The following is a 26,006-nucleotide window of genomic DNA, read 5'->3' on the forward strand; positions in this document are numbered from 1 at the left end:
AAAAAAAAACCTGGCAGAACCTACCTACAGCATTGAAAAACGGCTGGCAGTCAATGTGTTAACACGTCATTGGCAGTCAACCGTTGGATTTTTTTTGACGTATTAACACGTCATTGGCAGTGAACGTGTTAATTTGAACAAATTGAAATACTCCAATTGCACATGTTTAATTTTTGTATTCTATTTTTGTATTTTTATAACTAAATGCTTTTCAGCATTGTAGCTGATTGTGACCGAGCCAGCAAAATATAACCTAATGCAAGAGAGTATGTTATTGTTTGTACTGTTCACTGCTTTAAACAGGGCCATGTTGTACCAGTTTGTGACACTAGGTGGAGAACTAGTACTGCCTGTTCAAAAGGAATGCCCAAGGTTCAATAAAAAATTTAAAAAATGAAAAGATTTTTTTTCCCCGCCATTGTACCGTGCCGTATTCGTACCGAACCGTGACCCCAATACCGAGGTACGTACCGAACCGTGACTTTTGTGTACCGTGACACCCCTAGTGCTATTCAGTTTTGTTTATATGTGTACTATTCAGTTTTGTGTTTATGTGTGCTATTCAGTTTTGTGTTTATGTGTGCTATTCAGTTTTGTGTTTATATGTGTGCTATTCAGTTTTGTGTTTATGTGTGCTATTCAGTTTTGTGTTTATATGTGTGCTATTCAGTTTTGTGTTTATGTGTGCTATTCAGTTTTGTGTTTATATATGTGCTATTCAGTTTTGTGTTTATGTGTGCTATTCAGTTTTGTGTTTATATGTGTACTATTCAGTTTTGTGTTTATATGTGCTATTCAGTTTTGTGTTTATATGTGTGCTATTCAGTTTTGTGTTTATGTGTGCTATTCAGTTTTGTGTTTATATGTGTGCTATTCAGTTTTGTGTTTATGTGTGCTATTCAGTTTTGTGTTTATGTGTGCTATTCAGTTTTGTGTTTATGTGTGTGCTATTCAGTTTTGTGTTTATGTGTGCTATTCAGTTTTGTGTTTATATGTGTGCTATTCAGTTTTGTGTTTATATGTGTGCTATTCAGTTTTGTGTTTATGTGTGCTATTCAGTTTTGTGTTTATGTGTGCTATTCAGTTTTGTGTTTATGTGTGCTATTCAGTTTTGTGTTTATGTGTGCTATTCAGTTTTGTGTTTATGTGTGCTATTCAGTTTTGGGAACTCATCTCTAGCTCAAGTCAACATGTTAGGTCAGTCACAACACATCCAGATGACCACGCCCATTTAGGAGACGGGAAGAGTTACCATTTCATACTATTGGCGGAGTCTGTGATGATTCATCTTCAGTGCATTAAAGCAACAGCTCACCCTAAAATTCAAAACACATATTCCCTCTCTCCTGTAGTGCTATTTATCCATCTATATCATTTTGTGTTAGTTGCTTGAGTTTTGGAGATATCGGCTGCAGAGTTTCTGCCTTCTCTTCAATACAATGGAACTGGATGGCACTTGTCTTGTGCTGCTCAAAGTGCCAAAGAAATACATTTGAAAAACTCAAGAGCAATGTCTCTTTCCAGAAATCATGACCCGGTTACTCAAGATAATCCACAGACCTTGTTATGAGCAGTTTCATGGAGGAACTATGTTCTTTTGGCCGAACTACACCTGCTAGCTGCTAGCTATAGTTCCTACATGAAAAGAAAATAGTTCCTACATGAATCTGCTCACAACAAAGTCTGTGCATTATTGTACTTGTAGGTAATGATGATAATGTGTGTGTATAAGGACCACACAATTACAACTACATTTTTATGATGTAGCTCCTTCTTACCTCCTCTGGTTACTGAAGCCTCCATCGCTACGTCTTTCTCATAGGGAGTGCCGCCATTCACTGGCAGCTCATAGGTCCTACACACAGAGAGTAGATCAGATCAGATCATAGGTCCTACACACACACAGTAGATCAGATCAGATCATAGGTCCTACACACAGAGAGTAGATCAGATCAGATCATAGGTCCTACACACAGAGAGTAGATCAGATCAGATCATAGGTCCTACACACAGAGAGTAGATCAGATCAGATCATAGGTCCTACACACATACTGTAGAGTAGATCAGATCATAGGTCCTACACACACAGAGTATATCAGATCAGATCATAGGTCCTACACACAGAGAGTAGATCAGATTAGATCATAGGTCCTACACAGACAGAGTAGATCAGATCAGATCATAGGTCCTACACACAGAGAGTAGATCAGATCAGATCATAGGTCCTACACACAGAGAGTAGATCAGATCAGATCATAGGTCCTAAACAGAGTAGATCAGATCAGATCATAGGTCCTACACGCAGAGAGTAGATCAGATCAGATCATAAGGGGGGCACGGTGGTGCAGTGGTAGCGCTGTCGCCTCACAGCTAGAAGGTCCTGGGTTTGATTCCCACCTGGGACGCTGTGAGCACTGAAGGAGTGCGTGCCCGTCCGCATGTCCTCGAGTGCCCACCGCCCGGGTGGGGTCGTCAAAAGGGCCTTTCTGTGTGGAGTTTGCATGTTCACCCCGTGCCCCCTGGGGGTTTCCTTCATATAGGAACCCCTCACCAAAACATGCAATATCCTGGTCACTGAAGTGGTGCCTCCTCTGATCATAACGCATTATTTTATTTTACTTTATTTAACCAGGTATGTCTCATTGAGATTAATATCTCTTTTACAAGAGAGACCTGAATGGCTGCAGCTACATAGTTTCAGACACAACAAACAGTAAAACTTACAACAAGACAACAAACAAGAAAACAAACAAGCTCGAGAGTGCAATACAGTACGGGTGCAGGAAAAAATACATTTGAATCATCAATTAAAACATTAACAGTTAATAGAATCAAATTCCAGGGACTTTACAATGCCTTTAAATTCACTAAGGGTAACTAGGTCCCATAGTTTAAGCCCATTCTGCAGGGTATTCCAAGAGGATGGTGCAGAAAACATAAAGGCCTTTTTGCCCATCTCCGTCCGAGCTTTAGGGACAGTCATGAGCAAAACGTCCTGAGACCGTAAGCCATAAGTACAGTGCTTTTGGGACAGAAAGACTGATAAATACTCAGGAAGTCTACCGAGAATGGCCTTATAAATAAAAACATACCAGTGACTAAGCCGGCGAGTCGACAGAGCAGGCCAATTGACCATTGAGTACAATGTACAGTGATGAGTGAGGGCTGAACCTCAAAGCACCATGATACACAGTATCCAACATATGAAGACAGTGAGCTGAGGCATTCATGTACAGCACGTCACCATAATCAAGAACAGGCAGAAATGTTGCTTCTACCTATCTCTGTCTGACATGAAGAGAAAAACACGATTTGTTCCTAAAATAAAAACCTAACTTTAATTTCAACTTTTCACCATATGCTGTATATGATGCTTAACACATTGACTGCCAGCCGTTTTTTTTTTGCTGTAGGTAGCTTCTGCCAAGCCGTTTTTTGAGGATTCTGGCTCATTTTACAAGAGCCGAGGATTCTTTTCTGCTTGGAGTTTGTGAACACAAAGTTCACAAAAGTACTAATAGAATGTGTGCTTTCTCTGTCTAAAAGAGTTAGTTTGTAGAGTTAGTAGTTATGTAGATATTAGCCGTTGAGTACAGCATGGTTTCAGCGTCTGAGAGTGAAAGCTGAGATAATCGCAGTTTTGTGAAATTCAATCAAACAGGCAGAACAGTCACTTTAACCATTTATTTTTGGCATCAGTGAGAGATCAGACATCCAAACAATATAGTTCCGAACGCCCTCTCCTTCAAACTCCTCCCCCCGTGGGCGTGTCTGGTGGCTTTCAGCCTGCGTTTGTCACAAGCGAGTGCTCTGCTGCTGCTGCTGCTGCTGCTGCGAGTTTGAGCAGCCTCCCTCCCTGGCAGCGAGTGTGGATAGGGCTCACTCGTCTCTTGGGTTTGAGAGCCCCGATGAAGCCCCGTGCGACTCTAGGCTTTATGCTGCCCACCCAGTCCATTTCTGGAACCCCCCACCGCCGTGCGCCCGTGCGCAGCAGCGCGAAAGCGTCCCCGCCTACAGTATGAGAATGAGGCTCGTTCGTTTCTGGGTTTTCGGAATGCGTGCGATTCTGGCCTTTCTGCGGGCGTTTCAAAGTGTGTTTCACCCATAATCTATTATGCAAATTTGCAATCCCCCACGCCAGAGCACCGCTCTCCGCTCTCAGTGTGCTGCTGCTGGCGCGGCCGCTCTCGGGCGAGTCTGGTGACTGATGACTGTAAAATCGCCAAGCCATTTCCTCATTCATTCAAGGCTTCCTCCCGCGGCTGCTTTTGGTTGACTTTCTCTCTGTTGGGAGAGCACCGTCGCCACCTAGCTGGTCGGTAAAATAGATTATACACATTCAATACTTCCAATATCTCCATAGGAGACGCGGGGGGCATTGATCCACGTAGCACCGTCAAAAAAAAAAAAAAAAAAATTTGACGACTCAACTCGTCATTGGCAGTGAACGGTTGGATTGTGTTTGACGAGTCAACTCGTCATTGGCAGTGAACGTGTTAAAAGAAAGGTGGTCATCAATTAAAAAACCTAGATATTTGTAGGTGGACACTGCCTCAATCTGTTGACCTTGAATAGTAGCAATACTCAGATTTGACTATCTTCTTAGAGTTAGAAAAGACCATTACTTTGGTTTTTTCAGCATTCAAGACCAGCTTCAAATGAAAAAGCTGAGCTTGCACAGACAGTTATGATCGGCACGCATTAACGCGCGATTAACGCGTTAACGCTGACAGCCCTAATTAAATGCAACCAACATAATCAAGTAAAATATAAGAATGAACAAATATGGTGCGTGTGTTTGTGTGTGTGTGTGTGTATGTGTGTGTGTGTGTGTGTGTCTGTGTGCGTGTTGTGTGTGTGTGTGTGTCTGTGTGTGTGTGTGTGTGTGTGTGTGTGTGTGTGTGTGTGTGTGTGTGTGTGTGTGTATGTGTGTGTGTGTGTCTCAACAGCTAGAACAGACCATTTCACAGCTGGGCTACAGGTGTAAACTTCTAGTTTTCATAATTGGTAGCCTAGGTCATGTCCATAAGCTGGTTATGAGAGGCCTTCAGATGGCTGGTCTCCCAAAGAGAAGGGCCAAGCAGTTAGTGAGATATTGTTCAATATCTACTATTATCGGCAGCCGCTCAATATGGAGGAGGCGCTGCTTTTTGTACCCATGAAGTGGATACTGACCGCTACCTTGCATTACAGTATAACTGTATATATCAACCTGTCATGTTATCATCCTGTGTGTTTCTTATGTGTATGCATTATTATGGTTGCCATCTGGGCACTCATGTAACTGACTGACTCCCAGCATTTGAATGCACTATTACTGTTTATGGCCTTTGCATACTTGTATTTATGTTGACATAAATAAATATTTCAAATGTGTGCGTGCGTGTGCGTGCGTGCGTGCGTGTGTGCGTGCGTGTGTGTGTGTGTGCGTGCGTGCATGTGTGCGCGTGCGTGCGTGCGTGTGCGTGCGTGTGTGCGTGTGTGTGTGTGTGCATGTGCGTGTGTGTGTGTCTCCTGTCGACTAAAAACACACACAGTTCATCACACACCAGCGCTTCACAAACACACACAAATCAGATGGACAAATTCAGCTTTTCTGTGTGTGTGTGTGTGTGTGTGTGTGTGTGTGTGTGTGTGTGTGTGTGTGTGTGTGTGTGTGTGTAAGCCTTACATTCCGTATAAAGGTAACTCCCAGTTCAAAGAGGATTCCCAGGTCAGGAGAGTTAGAGCTACAGCGCAGAAAACAGTCTCCGTCTAGGAGGGTGGGCAGGACACCGGTCATCTGGACACACACACACACACACACACACACACACACACACGAGCGCGCGCACGCACACACAAACACACACACACACACACACACACACACACACACACACACACGCACACACACACACACACAAACACTTAAGTCTGCTTTCACTTATGGGACGGTCATGGCATGTACACTGTAGGAGGAATCATCAGTCAGATAAATGTGAAGTCATGAACAGGGCTGGGTATCGAACTTCCATACTTTTATGGCAGGGTTCCCCAAATAGTGGCCACAAATGTTTCGCTGGCAACCTTTGGTGCCAACATACTTCCATGCATCTTTCGTAGATGAGATCAACACATTCAAACCACAGCATGATACTTAGGGTTACTGTAAGCAGGGTTTTATATTGGGTTTGAGTGCAGTCTCTGTCACCTGAGGTAAAGCAAGAGAGCAGCATGGTCTGAGATGATGGTGTGGTCAACAGAAGTCTCTGTCACCTGAGGTAAAGAAAGAGAGCAGTGTGGACTGAGATGATCGTGTGGTCAACAGAAGTCTCTGTCACCTGAGGTAAAGAAAGAGAGCAGTGTGGACTGAGATGATCGTGTGGTCAACAGAAGTCTCTGTTACCTGAGGTAAAGAAAGAGAGCAGTGTGGTCTGAGATGATCGTGTGGTCAACAGAAGCCTCTGTCACCTGAGGTAAAGGAAGAGAGCAGTGTGGACTGAGATGATGGTGTGGTCAACAGAAGTCTCTGTCACCTGAGGTAAAGGAAGAGAGCAGTGTGGACTGAGATGAACGTGTGGTCAACAGAAGTCTCTGTCACCTGAGGTAAAGAAAGAGAGCAGCGTGGACTGAGATGATCGTGTGGTCAACAGAAGTCTATGTCACCTGAGGTAAAGGAAGAAAGCAGCGTGGACTGAGATGATGGTGTGGTCAACAGAAGTCTCTGTCACCTGAGGTAAAGAAAGAGAGCAGTGTGGACTGAGATGATGGTGTGGTCAACAGAAGTCTCTGTCACCTGAGGTAAAGGAAGAGAGCAGTGTGGACTGAGATGATCGTGTGGTCAACAGAAGTCTCTGTCACCTGAGGTAAAGGAAGAGAGCAGTGTGGACTGAGATGATCGTGTGGTCAACAGAAGTCTCTGTCACCTGAGGTAAAGGAAGAGAGCAGTGTGGACTGAGATGATCGTGTGGTCAACAGAAGTCTCTGTCACCTGAGGTAAAGAAAGAGAGCAGCGTGGACTGAGATGATCATGTGGTCAACAGAAGGGCTTCTGTTGCTAAACAGCTGCTGGCTTGAACATCCTCAAGTTTGGTAATACTTTGTACTTCAACGATTTTGGTTTTATTGCAGTGTGGGATTTTCTGTCGACGTCCAATTTGCCGATGCCTTCCGGCTCTCATGCCCGACTGCCGATACCGATGTATCCCACATCTTTTTATTTATTTATGTATTAATTTATTTTTTCTGCCTGATTTCGGGGAGCATCGGGTTTCTCCTGGTGCAGAATTGGCGCGTGTTGTGCCTGATTTTGTGTGAACCTAAGTTGTGCTTCAACTTAGGTTAAGTAAGTCATGCTGGCGTGCACACCCTCACACCGGGGATTACTGGCATCGAATAGCTAGTCAACCATGGAACATGTGGGCGTAATTAGGGCATCATTGTTCCGTCGTATCGGCAGGGATGTTTCCCTGTGCATCCCTAATTAATCATACATCGATGATTATTGTACTGTTATATAGAACTAACGTGGGGCGGGAGGGGAGGGCATTGGACGCCACATGGGTGGGAGGAAGGGATGAACTTGTTTTGATTTATTTTGATTTGCTCCTAGGTGGGATTATATGATTCTTTGTGTCTGTCATTGCGATGTCTGTTGCTTTTCTTCTTCTTAAAAAAAAAAAAGATAACAAAGAAGAAGCATTTGTGTGGACTCCTGCCTCTTCATACCCTGGGAGAGAAGCTCCAGGTCTTGGGGCTCTTGGAGCTGTAGGTCGCCCTCACCGTGTGGATGTTACTCAACACCTGCAAACACAGTCCCTTCACTATCAGACAGAACATCCAAACAACATCAGCTAGAACTACAATGACCGCACCGCAGATATATGCCTCCGCCAAACAAGTGAGCAGTCGACATCCATGTCTGTCCAGACTTGGACTTTTGAGTCAAATGTGAAGAAATTCCGTCAAGGCGTTACTGAGATATGGCGTTAACGAGCTCGAAAATGTGACTAAAGAGTTCGAAAATGGCGTTTGTGAGTTCACAGTGACCTTGACCTTTGAGGACCAATATGTAATCAGTTCATCCTTGAGTCAAAGTGACGTTTGAGGCAAATGTGATGAAATTCATTCAAGGCCTTCCTGAGATATCGCGTTAACAAGCTCAAAAATGGCATTCGTGACAGAGACAGTGACCTTCAACTTCAACCTTTGACCACCAAAAGGTAATCAGTTCATCCTTGATTCAAAGTGGACGTTTGAGCCAAATTTGATGAAATTCCGTCAAGGCGTTCCTGAGATATCGTGTTAAGGAACATCGGAGGGACGTACGGATGGGCAACCTGAAACCATAATGCCTCCGGCTCGGCTAACGCTGGCGGAGCCATAATAAAAATGTAGGCCTGCGACTAATGATTATTATCAATTAATTACTGTTTCAATTAATCGATTAATCATTTAGTCTACAAAATCTAAAAAAAAAGAAAAAAATAACATCACAAAAGAGCCCAAAAGTGACTATTCAAATATCTTACTTAGACTGACCAAAATTATTCATTTTATAATATGAAAATCTTTTCATTTGTGAAGCTGTAACCAGGAAATGTTTGGTATTTTTACTTGATAAATGATTAAAACAAGTAAGTAATTGATGATCAAAATTGTAATAAATTAATTTTCTGTCATTTGACAGCACTAATAGTAATAATAATTTGTATATTGCTATTAACTCAATCAGCAGTATCTATTCAGCCTAGGTGCAGCCCTACTAATGATTATTTTCATTAACGATTAATCTGTTGATTATTTTCTCGGCTACTCAATTAAGTCGATTGCTCGATAAACGTCACAAAACTGTGAAAAATGTTGATCACCAAAGCCCAAGATGACGTCCTCAAATGTCTTCTTTTGTCCTGACCAACAGTCCACAACCCAAAGATATTCAGTTTACTGTCATAGAAGACTAAAGACACCAGAGAATATTCACATTTAACGATTAATCGATTATGAAAATCGTTAACGATTAATATTTGTCGATTGACAAATCGATTAATTGATTAATAATTGCAGCTCTGATTCAGCCAACTTTACTTCGCAGGGACCTGGGTAAGGAAATGGCTTCATGACAGACTAAAGCGTACATTTATCTCCACGAGTGTCCGCGCGGCCAAGTGATGTCACACCATCAAACACGTCCCTTCGGGAGGCTTTATAAATAAAATTAATTATTATTATTATTATGATGTAATTATTTTTCCCCACCTCCGTCTCTTCCGTCTGGCCCCTGTCCCTCCCACACTCTCCCTCCCTCCCCTCTGTTTCCATAGATCCCTGATCGATGTGTTAATTGTTACTTGTATCTGTTGCCTGTTGTTATCTTGTTTTCTATGTACTCATACTGTGTCAGCGTCTTTGGGTCACTGAAAAGCGATTTATAAATTAAATGAATTATTATTATGATGATGATGATGATGATTATTATTATTATGATGATTATTATTATGTCTAGCAGAATTCACACTTAAGCCCCACCTGAGTTCCATCGAAGGCACAGAGGCGAATGTGTCTGCTGAGGACCTGAACTCCAACACCAGGAGTGGGAATCCTCCTGCAGCTCCACAGGGTGAAACAAACACTCGTCCTGACCTGACGAGAACGAACCTACAGGAGAGGAGAGGAGAGGAGAGGAGAGAAGAAGGGAAGATAGGAGAGGAGAGGAGAGGAGAACAGAAGAGAGGAGAGGAGAAGAGAGGAGAGGAGAAGGGAAGGGAAGAGAGGAGAGGAGAGGAGAGGAGAGAGGAGGAGAGGAGAAGAGATGAGAAGGGGAGAGAGGAGAGGAGAAGAGAGGAGAGGAGAAGGGAGGAGAGGAGAGGAGAAGAGAGGAGAGGAGAGAGGAGGAGAAGGGAAGATAGGAGAGGAGAAGAGAGGAGAGGAGAGAGGAGGAGAAGGGAAGAGAGGAGAGGAGAGAGGAGAAGGGAAGATAGGAGAGGAGAAGAGAGGAGAGGGGTGAGGAGAGTTGAGAGGAGGGGAGAGGAAAGGAGAGGAGAGGAAACAGAAGCATTAATTAATGACTAGAGGCTTTTAGCCTGGTAAAATGAACTCACATTACATTTCGTTCTACCAGACCGTCTGGCCTCAAGCCCTGGGAGGGCTTTCTGCAGAAACTGCAAAGCGTACGAGCCAATCAGCGACCAGCCTCGTAGTTGATATCATAACCGGCCAATCAGGAACGCTGCTGGAAAAACAGTAATGGCTGCCTCCGTGCCTGTCCGCCTCGAGTAGTAATGTCAACATTCGTCGAGTTTAAGCAGCCATAAAGTGCAGTTATTGCTGAAATAGACTCAATAACAACAATTAAACAAGTACAGGAGTTTACATCAGCGGGGTTTCTCGGCGGAAAAGATGGTTTCCCCGTTCTCTGAAATGTGAGTTGACGTGACCGGCTGGTTTACCAGGCTAAGAGGCTTTGCCCTGGTCCATTAAAACACACAGACAAACAAATACCAATCTGGGCACCCAGAGTCTCTCAGGCTGATGACTAATAAGACTCTGAGACAGACGGCTGATACTTTGGGCTTTCCGATGTAGAGCGGACGTCTGCACCAACACTTCCACTTCCATCGTTGTTTCCAGTCTGACAATGTCTCAAATGCAGTTATCTGTTTAGAGAGATGAGCCACAATGACGTCGACCTAAAACACCTACAAAAAGTATCGATCAATCAACTCCAACTCAATTCTCTCAGATGAAGTCTTGGTGCACCTGTGTTACTTCCTGCCTTTTAGACACAAAATGGCTGCTGTGAAAAAGGCCTATTCTCTCAGAGGAAGTCTTGGTTCGGACAACCGACATACCGGTCGTCTGGCCCAGACTCGTATTAGTCGTCAGACTGAGAGACTCTGAGGTACGCAGATTGCACACATACAGACAAACACACTGTCTCACCTTGCCAGTGTCTGGGTCCAGGAAGAGGTCTCTAAAGGAGAGCTGTGATTGGCTGAGCTCAGGCTGAAGGTAATGACTTCCTCTGTACGTCAGCCCTACAGAAGAAATGTTTATATCAGTTAGTAAAACAAAACAAATGATGGTCTCTGATGGTCAAGGATCCCACTTGAACTTTTACTCATGCTTCTCTGCACCCACACCAAAGAGCACCTGTTTCAGTGATTTGACCAAGGACCCACGCAGCGCTTCCTCATCCCTTCTCTCAATTAAAAATGGTCTTTTACAGCAAGGTTTATTTTGCACAAATTCATAAAAAAAAGATTCTCATGTTGTAATAATAAAAAAAGAAATGCCTCTTAATGTGTTGTAATTTTTTCGCTGTGGTATCGAAAATGGTATCAAGTATCGATATTTTCTTGGGTATTGATATCAAAGCTGAAATTCTAGTATCGTGACAACTAGGGCTGTCCCAGCGAGTCGACGTAATCGATGACGTCGACTACGTAATTACGTCGACGCACGCTACGTGCGTCGACACGTCACAAAACAAAAAAGATGGCAGCGATGGCCGGAAAAAGTAGTCATTTCTGCACCGCAGCGAACATAACATTACACCATTTAACGGTGTTATTCGGCCGTTTAACGTTAACGTACATATTTCCGTTTGCTTTCATGGCTAACATGTAGAAAATTGATTAAACTAACGTTACAGACCATTGTTAGTCTGTTGCTGCTCACGTTAATTTACTGCGTGCATCATTTAACAGTGCTATTCGGCTTTTTACATTCTTCTGTTTGGGTTCACGGCCATGTAAGATGAGATCAAAACTAACGTTACAGACCATTGTTACAGTCTGTGACTGTTAGTCTGTAAATCGTTTGTATTATTTATTTCCTTACCCCCACACTAATGCAAACATACATTTGGCTGAGTTAGCTGCACAATGCACATTACTCCAGTGATTAAATAAATCCATGTCCTGTAAAAATACTGATCCTCCTCAGTTTAGGGAAAGGGTTCATACATACAGTGATGAATCATGATGATGATGATCAATTTAATCTATGTGTCAGGTGGTCCAGTATTTTCGTGATGAGAGCAGGCAACTGACAAATAGGCAGGCACTATCTATTATATAATAAGATTCATATTAATAATAATAATAATTCATATGATCATATCATAATAACAGACATGGAAATTAGACTTAGACTAATTTTAAATATGTCCCTCCCTACAGTATTATATTATTATTTATCTCTCTCTCTTTTCAGGAAGCAAAGCAGTGTGGAAGAGTTTTTCCCCAAACGAGAATGAGATGGTTAAATAAAATACTGAAATTGAGAAGTTTTTGTTTATTTATTTGTTTTGGGTAAATTTATTGTTATATAATAAAAAAATTAAATAGAAAATAATCGCTAGATTAATCGACTAATCGAAAAAATAATCGTTAGTCGAATCGATAAGAAAATAATCGTTTGGGACAGCCCTAGTGACAACCCTATATAACATCAACTACATTTGACCAGTTAACGGCATGCTGCTTGATAAAAAGAAAAAGAAAAAAGGCAGCAGATTCCACCTGCTAGTTTGTTCCAATGCAAATTAACTGCAGGCGCACTTATTGTTTATTTCAGATCCCCATTAGTCACTGCCTCAGCAGCGTCTATTCTTCCTGTGGTCAAACACATCAGTTACAGTACAATTAAAAAGTTAAAAAAAGTACACCAATAAAGTACTCAATACACATACATACATATATCCACATCCATACATCCATCCATACATCCATACATCCATCCACATACATACATACATAGGCTACACATACATGTACATACACACACACACACACACACACACACACACACACACACACACACACACACACACACAACTAAAACAAAAACAACAATTATCCTAGACGAGATGTTGCAACTCTTGTATTATATGGCTCTGGTGTTAGCTAATGATCACATGAGTGGGGGAAAGGGGCAGTATCATCCATCTGCAGCGCCGGAGCACCATCGCCCCGCCCACCGTGTACGTTCTCAGACCCGCCGGAAGTGTACACGTACAGACCGGAGTACGTTTCTAGACCTACTCCTTCAAAAATAAAAGCAGTCACTGCGAGCGAGGTAGGCGAGCACTGCAGTGGCCAAACACTGATGTTAGCACGCAAGCTAACGTTTGATAGCTCCCGCGGGATGGCTGGCTGTCTGTACCCCGGGAGCGGTGCTTAAGTGTGGGCCACTGGGCCAGCAAGGTCCAGCCAGTGGGTAACGTAGGTCCGTGGAGGACAAGGTCCTGGCGGGGCGGGGGTCTGTGTGTAGCCTGGGGAGGGGTGCTAATAGTGGGTATGCAGTTGGGCAGATTCATGGAAGGTGGGTGGGGTGAGGGGGCTGTCCTGGGTCTCAGAGGCCGACCATGGAGCTCATACGGGCAGTGGCGGGCAGTGGTGGCCCAATGGTTAGAGAAGCGAGCTTGTGACCGGAAGGTCGTCGGTTCAATCCCCGGGACCAGCAGGATAAATCTGGGTGGGGAAAGTGAAAAGGCAGCGCTTGCCCCTCCCTCATTACCACCACTGAGGTGCCCTTGAGCAAGGCCCTTAACCCCAACCGCTCCAGTGGAGCTGATCAGTGGCCAGCAGATCAGACTGTGGTTGTACTGGTCAGCTTCCAGGTATGAATGTGTGTGTGAATGTGAACAGGGCACTCCTGAAAAAGAGAGCATTGCTCTCAGTGAGACTCCCCCTGTATAAATAAAGGTTAAAAAAAAAATACTAGCGTGGGTAGGAACAGGATGGACGAGTTGCTAGCTAACGTTAGCTAGTAGCATAGCTAGCCGATTAACTAGCCAGATCAACCCCGGGAATGTGATCAATGTTGGGGGGAATTGTCTGTCAACATCAGTCATGAATCATGCAAACATAATCATCCTAAATACACTAATGCACACAAACATAGAATATCATAATACCTACGCCGATTTGAAAAGAAAAATATCAAGTCTTTTATTTTTTTAAGGAGTAGGTCTGTGCTCTGTACACGTACACTTCCGGCGGGAGAATGTACACGGTGGGCGGGGCGAGATGCAGATGGATGTATCTGGAAAGGGGGGGTTCACCGTGACGTAACGCTGAATCAAATCTGCAATTTTGGAGGCCCCAAAAAAAGGAGGTTTGAACCCCTAGAGGGCACTCTCACTGCCTGAAAATGACACAGTGTACCATGTAGAATTCTAACAGTTCAGTCTCAAATGTAGAGATTTTTCCTTCACACACCACCTCAAAAGCCATAATGCAGTTGAAAGCTGAAAAAAACATTTTTAGGGGTTAGTCCTCCTTGAAGTGTGTGTGTGTGTGTGTGTGTGTGTGTGTGTGTGTGTGTGTGTGTGTGTGTGTGTGTGTGTGTGTGTGTGTGTGTGTGTGTGTGTGTGTGTGTGTGTGTGTGTACTAACCTTCCTCCACCAGCAGTTTATTAAGAGTTGATGGTCTGAATCCTGATGGGATCGCCCCCATGGCAGAGAGCACATCGGTCGTATCAATCTGTCCATCACAATCACACACACACACACACACACACACACACACAGTGAAAACAATAAGAATGCTCAATGCAGTGCAGAACACTTGGTGCGTGGAGAGCATGTCACCGCAGTCAGAGCCTTCCTGACAGTAGACCAGTTGGAATGGGAAGCAGTGCTGTTAGAGAGCAGAGAGGAATGGAAACACTGACATTATTCAGAGAAAACATCATTAAAACAACATCATCATCAATTTCAATCTAAATTAATTCCGTATTTTGATCACTTGTTGTCGTCGTCGTCGTCGTTTTTGTTCCCCCCCAGTTTTCTCCCCAGTTGTACTCGGCCAATTCCACCTGTCTAAGTTGTCCCCGTCGTTGCTGCAGCCCCTCTGCTGACCTGGGGCAAGTTGTAGACTAGCACATGCTTCCTCTGATACATGTGCAGTCGCTAGCTGCTTCTTTTCACCGGACAGCGAGGCGTTTCACCGGCAGGATGTAGCAAATGGAGTTATCATGCTATTCCACCACAACGACCAAAGGAGGCGCTAGTGCAGCAACCAGGACACGTACCCATATCCGGCTTCCCACCCGCAGACACGGCCAATTGTGCATGTATAGACATCCGACCAAGGCAACATGGGGCGCGAACCTGCGACCCTCGTGTTGGTGCTGTATTTTTTATAACTAATATAGTCCTGGGATCCTTTAATTTGACCGCATCACTCAGAATAATCTGAAGGACAAAACTGGTCCTCTGGAAACAACACAGTAAAACCAAATCTCAGCAGATTCCAGTTTTTAAAACGGAGAACCTCACCTCCGTTTGTCTTGGTCCTCGGCCATGTCTTCACCATCCTGCTCCTCCTCTTCCTCGTCTGACCCCTCATCATCATTATCATCATCATCTTCATCTTCATCATCGTTGACACCAGAACCACTCTGAAATGTTTTGGTACAGTGAGCGGTTTTAATCATCTAAGCCAGCGGTTCACAACCTTTCCCCACTCATGGCCCACTTGAAAATCTCAAATGTTCTCAGCCCACATTCAACTGTAAACAGTATGGGGGCCAAATAATGTGATGTGTGAGTGTGAAGCAGGACAAACTGTGGAAGGTGGATTTTGGAATTTTGTAGATGTTAAATGGATGACACACCTATACATTTTTTACTGGAGGCCAAATTTGCTGGCTGTGTATGACTATAAGTGACTGGGCAGTGTAATAGTATGACTATAAGTGACTGGAAAGTGTAATAGTATGACTAGAAGTGACTGGGCAGTGTAATAGTATGACTATACGTGACTGGGCAGTGTAATAGTATGACTATAAGTGACTGGGCAGTGTAATAGTATGACTAGAAGTGACTGGGCAGTGTAATAGTATGACTAGAAGTGACTGGGCAGTGTAATAGTATGACTAGAAGTGACTGGGCAGTGTAATAGCATGACTATAAGTGACTGGGCAGTGTAATAGTATGACTATAAGTGACTGGGCAGTGTAATCATATGACTATAAGTGACTGGGCAGTGTAATAGTATGACTAGAAGTGACTGGGCAGTGTAATAGTATGACTAGAAGTGACTGGGCAGTGTAATAGTATGACTATAAGTGACTGGGCAGTGTAATCGTATGACTATTGTGACTGGGCAGTGTAATAGTATGACTAGAAGTGACTGGGCAGTGTAATAGTATGACTAGAAGTGACTGGGCAGTGTAATAGTATGACTAGAAGTGACTGGGCAGTGTAATAGTATGACTATAAGTGACTGGGCAGTGTAATCGTATGACTATTGTGACTGGGCAGTGTAATAGTATGACTAGAAGTGACTGGGCAGTGTAATAGTATGACTAGAAGTGACTGGACAGTGTAATAGTATGACTAGAAGTGACTGGGCAGTGTAATAGTATGACTAGAAGTGAGTGGGCAGTGTAATAGTATGACTAGAAGTGAGTGGGCAGTGTAATAGTATGACTAGAAGTGACTGGGCAGTGTAATAGTATGACTAGAAGTGACTGGGCAGTGTAATAGTATGACTAGAAGTGAGTGGGCAGTGTAATAGTATGACTAGAAGTGACTGGGCAGTGTAATAGTATGACTAGAAGTGGCTGGGAAGTGTAATAGTGTGACTAGAAGTGACTGGGCAATGTAATAGTATGACTAGAAGTGACTGGGCAGTGTAATTGTGTGACTAGAAGTGACTGGGCAGTGTAATAGTATGACTAGAAGTGACTGGGCAGTGTAATAGTATGACTAGAAGTGACTGGGCAGTGGAGAAGAGGGCAGTGACAGGTGGAGGAGTGAAAATCAATGAAATAAACTGGTGTCATCAGTGTCATCTTGAGACACAAAATGGCTGGTTGACTGGTTGTGTACCTTCAGGTAGGTTTTAGGGACGACTCCTCTGTTGCCTTTAGTGTCCTGCGCCAGCCACCATCCATCTGCCGTCTTCCTGATGATCCTCAGCACCGCGCCCCTCTGAAACACAGGGCAACAAACCAGTTTGCACGACTTCTCCCACATTATAACTTACAAATCTGCGGGATGTGACAAAAATATGCGCGATTCTCGCAATCCCGCGCCAAATTTTAAGCCCTGGGAAGCAGCACTTCACGGAAGCTTCGAGCAGGCGCCTTGCCATTCACACCAGAAGCACTCTCTCTTCCCCAACGCTTCGCTCGGCGCTGCCCTCCCCCTGCTCACAACTTGCATTGACTTCGTGCCTGGCAGCTCGGGTGCAGCGCGCTTGAAAAATAGAACAGAAGCTGAAACTATCGCTGCAGCCCGCGTGCTGGTGTGATCGGTCTCGTCTCTTCACAAGGACGCTGAAATGAAACTGACTCCACGCTGCAGCATAGCTTCGGCGTATGGTGTGTTCGGGGCCTAAGGATTAGATGTGAAATATTTTGCATTTCATCATTTATACAAAGTTGCTTCTTTGACTTGCAGAATGCACAACTGTTCTATTCCAATCACTTAACTTTCTGCATTTCTCCTGCTTATTTATGAACCTTGTTACATTGAGAAATTCCATCAGCCTGTTTGATGGACAGGAAAGCTTTCAGAATGAATATCTGACTTGTATAAATGGTCTAGAGAAGGGATTACCAACCTTTTTTGATTTGTGATGCCACATTGACAAAAATCTAGGGACCCCAGAATTTCAGTACATTGGTAATATCATAAGTATCATCATCAGTGACATCTTCAATTGGGGTCGCGACCCCAAGGTTGGGAACCACTGGTCTAGGGGTTGATCTTCACCACACACCAAACAGTGGCTGAAAATAAAGGTGTGTAATTGCCTTGCGTGAGTCCTATCAGCCCAGAGCCATAGAGATATAAGAGTTGTGTCATCTCCATTCACTCCAATGGACCAGTTGATTTGTTGTATTTGTTTGACCTCGCCATAGTTCCTGGAAGTAAGTTTCTGGATTAAGCAGCAGTGTAGAGTTGCAGCAGAATGGGCCGTTTGTGAGGTACTTTGAAAGGGTTTAAAGATGTTTAAAGAATCAAATTGTATATTATCAGCTTTATTTGATGCATTCAAGCGTACTTCCTGGAACTGTTCCCCCACACACACTAATAGCTATGTGAGTCACGTGTCTATCAAGCATTTTGGACATCAGTTGGCACCACTCTCTCTTTAGCTCACTCACTCTGTATCAGCCTAGATTTCAGAATGATTCTACTAGGACTAGAAGTGTGGAAACACTGTTTGAAGGGCGTGAGCGCCCTCTTCTGGTTGAAGTCAAGATGATGGACAACATTTGTAAGACCAAATAAAAAGGCCAAGATGAAAGAAAATGTCCTCCATCAATTGATCAAGTGAGAAACTTTAGGACAGCACGGCGCCAGCTAGACATACATGCTCCAATGTCAGCTTGATGAGGGGGTCCAGGGGAGTCCCCAGCAAAATGAGTCAATGGTGTGAATTCACTAGGATTTCAATGAGTAGAAGTTAGCCCAAGGAGAGAATGTAGTGCATATACTTGGTCATAGCTTTCACTCGCTCCTGTTATCTCCCCATCGACATTACATTAAATTATATTATTATATTATATTATATTATATTATATTATATTATTTTTATTATATTATATCATATTATATCATATTATAGCATATTATATTATATTATATTATAATCATATTATATCACATTATATTACATTACATTACATTACAGTATATTATATTATGATATGATATATGATATTATTATATTATATTATATTATATTATATTATATTATATATTATATTATATTATATTATATTATATTATATTTAAGCAATATAGCATGAGAGCCAGTGTGTTGTGGCAAATATATCCCGCTGATCAGCTGTTATCCCACGAGGCCGCAGCCCGAGTGGGATAACTGCTGAGCAGCGGGATATATGCCACAACACACGCAGCTCGTGTGCTATATTGCTTTTATAAAACGGTTTCCAAGTATGATAATATAATAATAATAGTAATACTATAAGTCCGACTGCCATGGCATTCTGGTAGAGTCAGTTGAAACACTACTGTAAGGCGGGACCGCAAGAACGTGCGGGTGATTTGATTGGATCGTTCTGGAGACTGAAGTTGACATTGGCCAATCCTGGCGCTTGCTGAGAAGCTGAGAGCTTTCTGGAAAGCCCGACACGCAGCTCGAGCGCAGTGCTGCATTCTCAGCGCTTGCTGAGAAGCTGAGAGCTTTCTGGAAAGCCAGACACCAACTAACGTTACGGGGTTAAATGCGGGGTTAACAGCCTTTTTTTTTGCAAAGAAGACATTAGCCTGCGTCTATTCTTGTACAAAACATAATTTTCTGCGAAGTATTAGTAAAGTTATAAGCGAAGATCGATTCACAAGGATCTGACAGCTGTCTCCGCCATTTGTTTTTTCTACATTGTCATTGTAACCAAAGCCTTTTAGTAAGAGAGTTGCGTGCCATCATGCGTCCATAATGACTCATTGTAAGGACTAGTGACCCTCCATACAGCAGATCAGGAGAAAGCTGTTTGGCTCGAGCGCAGCGCTGCCTTTTAGTAAGAGAGTTGCCATGGCAACCAATAACCCATGGCCATGGGTTATTGAACTCGGTTACTGGAATTATACAATGGCTGTGAACCAATCAGATTGCTTGATTTGAGAGAGCCGTTTTATAATATATTATATTATATTATATTATATCATATTATATCATATTGTATCATATTGGTTGTGTTCCCCCCCATATCTTCAGTGCCTACTGCCCAGGTGGGGTATCTCGTCGTAAGGGCCTTTCTGTCTGTGTGGAGTTTGCATGTTCTCCCCGTGCTCCCCCAGGGGGGTTCCTCCGTATATAACCCCCCCCCCATTAAAAACATGCAGAAGATCAGATCGTCATCGTCATCCGACCAGTGACGACAACATCCGAAGTTGGTCCCCGGGAGCTGTACGAGAAAGCGACCACTGCTCCTGGCCTGCCCCCCGGAGGAAAGGACAAGCCAGGATGGGTTAAATGCAGAGGACAAATTTCACCGGCCACCGTCAGCATGTGTGTGTTTGTGGCCGTCCGTGCATGTGTTGATGTGTAATCGTGTGACAATAAAAGACGGGCTTGTCCGTCTGAAATCGTTTTTTATATCCTAATATATTATATTATATTATAATCATATCATATCACATTATATTACATTACATTACATTACATTACATTACATTACATTATATTATATTATATTATATTACATTATATTACATTTTCGGGGAGCTGCACGCCGGCAGGTTCGCCAGCTGTACCGTGACAGCTTGACACCCGACCATGAGTTCCGCTTAACAAATAAGCAATTTATGCCCTCTTTCGCCGGCCCTCTTCGCCGTCGCGCTCGAGCCCCTTGCCCTAAAAATACGCAGCCACCCAAGCCTTGTAGGCCTGAAGGTCGGTGGTATTGAAACGCGTATTAGTTTGTATGCCGATGATGTAATTTTATACTTGCATAACTCTGAAAAATCGATCCCCCCTCTTCTACAATTATTCACCTCTTTCGGTAAGTTGTCCGGATATGCAATTAACTGGACAAAGAATGACTTTATGCCGCTCTCTGATGCCTTTACCCCCGGCTTTCTGGAAAATCTCCAATTCAAATTGGCAAAAGACCACCTCACCTATCTTGGTTTGACCATACCCAGAGATCCAAAACTAATATTTAAGCTGAATCTTGAGGATTTTGTTTTAAAGCTTAAACAATGTATAGAAAACTGGAAAATCCTACCCCTGTCCATGATCGGTCGCAATAAACTCAATTAAGATGGTTTCACTTCCCAGGTTCCTCTATCTGTGCCAAAACCTCCCCATCTTTCTTACATCAGCTTTTTTTTCAAAACTGGACTCCATAATTCTTTCTTACATCTGGAATTATAAGAACCACAGAATCTCGAAAATTCATCTGCAAAAACCCAAGTCTGCAGGAGGGCTGGCCTTACCAGTGTTTAGGCATTACTACTAATGTTAGGGCTCTAATGTGTTGGTGCCAGGGAACCCCTGGCAATATAACCCCTGGGGCCCCCTTGTGGCTAAAAATGGAGGCCAGCTCTATTGACAGCTCTTCACTGCCAGTCATGCTATTTGCTAAGTTAGAGAACCCTGGGACCCTAGGAAATTTAAGCTTTGTTGTGAAAAACTCTGTCAGAATTTTAAACCAAATTAGGAGTGCTTTAAGCCTACCAGGCATTTCTGTCCATACGCCTATCTGTTTCAATCACTCTTTTCTGTGTCCATGGTCAGACAAAAATTACGACGCTTGGAGGGAGAAGGGGCTGGTCTCCATCAAAGACTTATATATAGATGGTCACTTCGCATCCTTTGATCTACTGAAGAGGAAGTTTGAGTTGCCTGGCACGAACTGGCTCAGATTCCTGCAACTCAGAAATTATGTTCGATCCAAAATTCACACTTTTGAAGTGCTTCCAGATGAAAATGCATTTTTTGATGTATTGCTGAGCCCTGCTCACTCCAAGCATCTCATTTCTAGATTTGTATGTCTGTTTGACAATTGTATCACGGCCTCTACAGAGAGGATTAGAGAAGCGTGGCAGGGGGAACTTGGCATTGACTTGTCTGACATAATATGGGACAAGAGTATGTCCGTGATACAGCTTTGCTCAGTTAACAGTAGACACCAGCTGATTCAATTTAAGGTCACTCACTGTCTTCACTATTCTAACCATAAGTTGCACAAGATGTACCCCTCTGTCTCACCACTGTGTGTCAGGTGTCGTATATCGGAGAGCACTCTGTCTCATGCTTTCTGGAGCTGCCCTTCACTGACTGGTTTCTGGGCCAGGATATTTTACTGGTACTCTAAGGCCTACAGGATAGCCCTTCAGCCAGAGGCAGAACTTGCCATTTTTGGCTGCTCGGAGTCCTCTTTTGACTTCTCTACAGCTGTGCAGCAATCTCTGATGCAGGGAACAATCGTTGCCAAGAAACTCATCTTGCAGGAGTGGAAGTCCCCTTCTCCACCCTCTTTCCAGCTGTGGCTGGCAGACATGCCCTCTGTTATACGGATGGAGAGACTCAGGTACCTGAGGACCAACTCACTCGGGAGATTTCTAGTCGTTTGGGAGCCGTTTCTGGCCTACCTCGACGAAGTCGGGGGTGGTGGGTGATTCGCTTGGTTGATCTCCTCTTGTGCAGGACCCAATGCACAATATGTGTATATATACGTACATATATTTCCTTTTTTGCAAGTACCCTCATCACATTGTAAACTTGGAGTGTGAGTGTGTGATTGTTTGCTTTTGTTTTTTTGTTTCGCCTTGTTTTTGTTTTTTTGTTTTGTTTATTTTATTATGTTTGTTCAGCCTTGTGTGTTATAAAAAAAAGGGAGGGGGGGGGGGGAAGATAACTGTACATTCTAACCTGTAATATTGTTTTCTGTAAAAAAATATGTTCACTTGACTATGCACCAATGTGGACTGTACTCCGCCTCGCAATAAAAATAATATTTTTATTGTTTTTGTTTTTATAATATTATTATAAAAACAAAAACAAATAAGCAATTTATTTTGCAGTCATGCAAACACATTGAAGAGTGCCTTTTTGTCTCTTTTATTTGTTTTTTACAGAAAACCTCTTTTTCATGATTATTCGAGAAGATGGAAAAACAATTGTTAGACCTGGTTATAAGAAGCCATTTTATAGAAATAGTGAAAGGGGCCTTAGTAGTAAAAGATTAGCGAGATGGTAACACTTTATTTGGATAGTCCACCTACACAGAGTCTACAGAGTATAGTAACAGTTTATTAGTTGAGATTGAGCCTGCACGATATGAGGAAAATCTGCGATGTGCGATAACATTGTTCAATATAGCGATGACGATACGACTTGCGATAAATAAACAGATATTAAAGCATGCATATTAGCTATACAGTCCTATGTCTTTCTGCTTTAATAATGCTAATATAGACCCCAAACATAGCTTATGCCCACTGAATAAAGAAATTAAATACACACTGACTCTAGCTGAAACTACACACAGCGTGTTTGGGCTTTGGCAGAGGGGCGGAGCGCACTGTTGCAAGGGAAAGGTGTACGCTGGATTTACAACACAAGACAAAATTATCCGATGCTGAGTGGGAATGAATGACACGTGTAAATAAAACCACTTTTGTTATTCATTGCGTTTCAGGCAGTCTTTGCGATGTGTTTATTGCGCATGTTCATATTGCGATGACGATGAAAATACAATTAATTGTGCAGCCCTAGTTGAGATTCAACAATTCAGCTGTTTGTCTTTGTCTGTAGATGTTGTATGAAAAGCTTATTAGTTTACATTTAACAAACAGATTCTGTTGCTTCCTGTTCCACACACCTGAACCTCGTGTAACATGTATGTTCATAAATTGTCACATAGACTCTATAGATAATCTGCTTAGAGTTTCAGCCCGACGGGACCCGACGTGCTCGGGCTTCAACTTACTCGGGTCGGGTCGGGTGGGGTTTGAATTTTCAGGCCCGGTGAGAACTCTAAATCTGTTGAACAGTTGAATTGTTGAATGTCAACTACAACTAATAAGCTGTTGAAATGTGACAAATACTCTGTAGATGATTATTAGATGTTACCGATGAGTTAATGTCATTGAAGACTAAATCCTAATATTGTTTGAATGAATGTGATCATTTATTTATCGCTTCTTCTGCCATGTTGCTCCATGTGCAGGAAATGATGAACCATCACAATGCATTGTGGGCCGAATGCTGCCCTCGCAGGGGCGATCTCGGGAAACAGGAAGTAACTCACCTGAACAGAAAGATCTCCTTCCTGTTCTCCTCTGAAGTCGCTGAGTGCTGTGTAGATACGAGGGTCAGACTGACCTGCACCCCCTGCACTGTCCGCTACAAGAACAACTCTCTTATTTGACGTTCTTTTATATTTCGCGCCGTGACCGCCGGAAGTGTTAACACGACCCGTAAGAATTTGGCCCACTCCCGCGTCTGAACATAAGGTGAATACAACACACTTATTTTGTTGCATGTTCTTGAAACTAATAATAACATATGTTGTCAAGAATATGGTTATGGCAGAAATACCCTGAAATACGGTGATATTATTTCAGGGCCATATGGCCCACCCCTACCGTGCAGCAGCGCTGGGTCCTGGAGGTGAAAGCTCCAGAGAGAGGCTGTGGAGATGCTCCATGAGGCCCTGCAGTCGTCTCTCCTCCTCCTGCTTCCTCTGCTCGTAGTTCCCCACCGGAGCCGGCTCATCGGCCTGACGACAACACAGACAGCAGGTTATTGTTTCAGTTTAGGTTAAGAGTCAGCTTTGATCAGACACAACAGAATATAGTAGGGTTACATCAAACTGTCTGGAAAAGACCAAACAAAACAGGTCATATTAGTTGTTTGTCATTTTTGTGATGCAGAACTTGAGGCTCATTCTACTGCTGAACTCTTTACAGCTTATTTAGGCTCAAAGGAGAACTTCTGGGCGTCCTGGTGGCTCACCTGGTAGAACGCGCACCACAAAGGCTGTTCTTCACATGTCCGACCCGGGTTCAAATCCAACCCGTGGTCGTTTGCCACATGTCATCCCCTCTCTCTCCCCACCTTTCCTGTCTGCCTACTGTCCTATCTGATCAAGACAAAATACCCCCAAAAATAATCTTTAAAAAAGGAGAACAACACTGATTTGTTTTGCACATGATCTCACACATATCCCAAAACTGTAAACAATTTGCAGGCATTCATTTAGTTTGACAGTTATTGAGAGTTGATTTGCATTCATTTAGTTTGACAGTTATTGAGAGTTGATTTTAATTCAGTTTTCAGATATGTTTGAGATCATGTGCAAATAAATCAGCGTTTTTTTCTCCGGTGACGTCCTTTAAAGGTCCCATTCCGTGCAAAAGCTGTTTTTACTTGTAAATGCATATATACTGCTGTCAGCCCTCCCTGTAATGAGTCGTCACACGCTCAGAACTGCCACAGTTGGATTTGTCCCTATCCAGCGTCCCCCTGCAGTCTCCTCCAAGCCACACCCCCAAACGCGTCGTTTGCCCAGAGAGGAATCTGGAGAGAATATCGACGTCACTAGCTTCCTCCTGCATACTGCGCGGGTCCCTCTCACACAAGCTACCTGCACCATTTAGTCTATAGCCACAAAATTAACACTTCTAGCTGGAGCGACGCCAACTGTACATGATCCAGCAACTGCAGAGGTGCATTCGGTAAGTCTAGGCATTTTGAGATGTCCTCTTTAGGTAGTAACCGTTAAGTTAACGATAACTCGCAACCTAGCGTGCTGGTCCACAGACGCTAATCTGATTGGCCGCTGGGAGCCTGGGGCGGGCTCTCCCTCAGCGGCCAATGGGAACTGTTAGTTCTGAATATATTATAGAAACAGACCGTTCTTGGGAAGCGACGAGATGAGGAAGTGAGAACTCCGTCACAACAAACGGGGTTGCAATATTTTCGACAGATTAATCCAGAATCATGTTTTATGGACCAGAGACACACGTTTTTAAGAGGTTACAGCTGCACGAATTGGGACCTTTAAGTGTAATCTAAAAGTATGACAGTATGGCATTAACCTTGGTCAGCTTCTTCAGTGTTCCCATCATCTTCTGAGCCGAGGTCTGCAATTCTCGACACCTGTTTGTTAAGTGGACACATTGTCTGTCTGTCTGTCTGTCTGTCTGCCTGTCTGTCTGTTTACCTGTGAAACGCCTCTTCAGTGGCTCCACACCGACTCTTCTGCACATCCTGCAGCAGACTGTCAACCTGGGTTAGAGAAACAGCCCAGAGCAGAGGTGGCCATTCGAGTCAAATGACTAGTACACACAGTTTAAAGACAAGCTGAAATGGGTCTGTGTGACGTATTACCAAACAGGCTAGAGATGCGGGACATAGCCTGTGGAGGAGTTTGATTTGACCATTGGAAAGTGGGAGGGACTGGAGTTGACGTTGGCCCATCCTGGTGCTTGAATGCTGCGTAGGGCTCGTTCTGCCCCCAAATCAAGTGGGATCCACATTATGGATCCCACTCGATTTGGGGCAGAACAAGCCGGCACCGCTCCG

At 43.5% G+C, this 26,006-nt stretch overlaps 1 protein-coding gene across 1 annotated transcript; it reads right to left on the bottom strand.

Moving 5' to 3' along the window:
* Positions 1–1,846: 1,846 nt before the first annotated feature.
* LOC310785737 (nephrocystin-1-like) lies at positions 1,847–25,549 on the bottom strand (the record flags this gene model as incomplete). Its single annotated transcript, XM_083646870.1, has 11 exons — positions 1,847–1,855; positions 5,672–5,782; positions 7,711–7,785; positions 9,511–9,639; positions 10,924–11,018; positions 14,384–14,471; positions 14,579–14,656; positions 16,826–16,927; positions 23,728–23,815; positions 24,065–24,198; positions 25,520–25,549. 11 exons carry the CDS (start codon positions 25,547–25,549, stop codon positions 1,847–1,849), a joined length of 939 nt encoding a protein of 312 aa, XP_083502996.1.
* Positions 25,550–26,006: the final 457 nt, after the last annotated feature.

This window comes from Poromitra crassiceps (genome assembly GCF_964638095.1).
Source record: "Poromitra crassiceps genome assembly, chromosome: 11".
NCBI lineage: Eukaryota > Metazoa > Chordata > Actinopteri > Beryciformes > Melamphaidae > Poromitra > Poromitra crassiceps.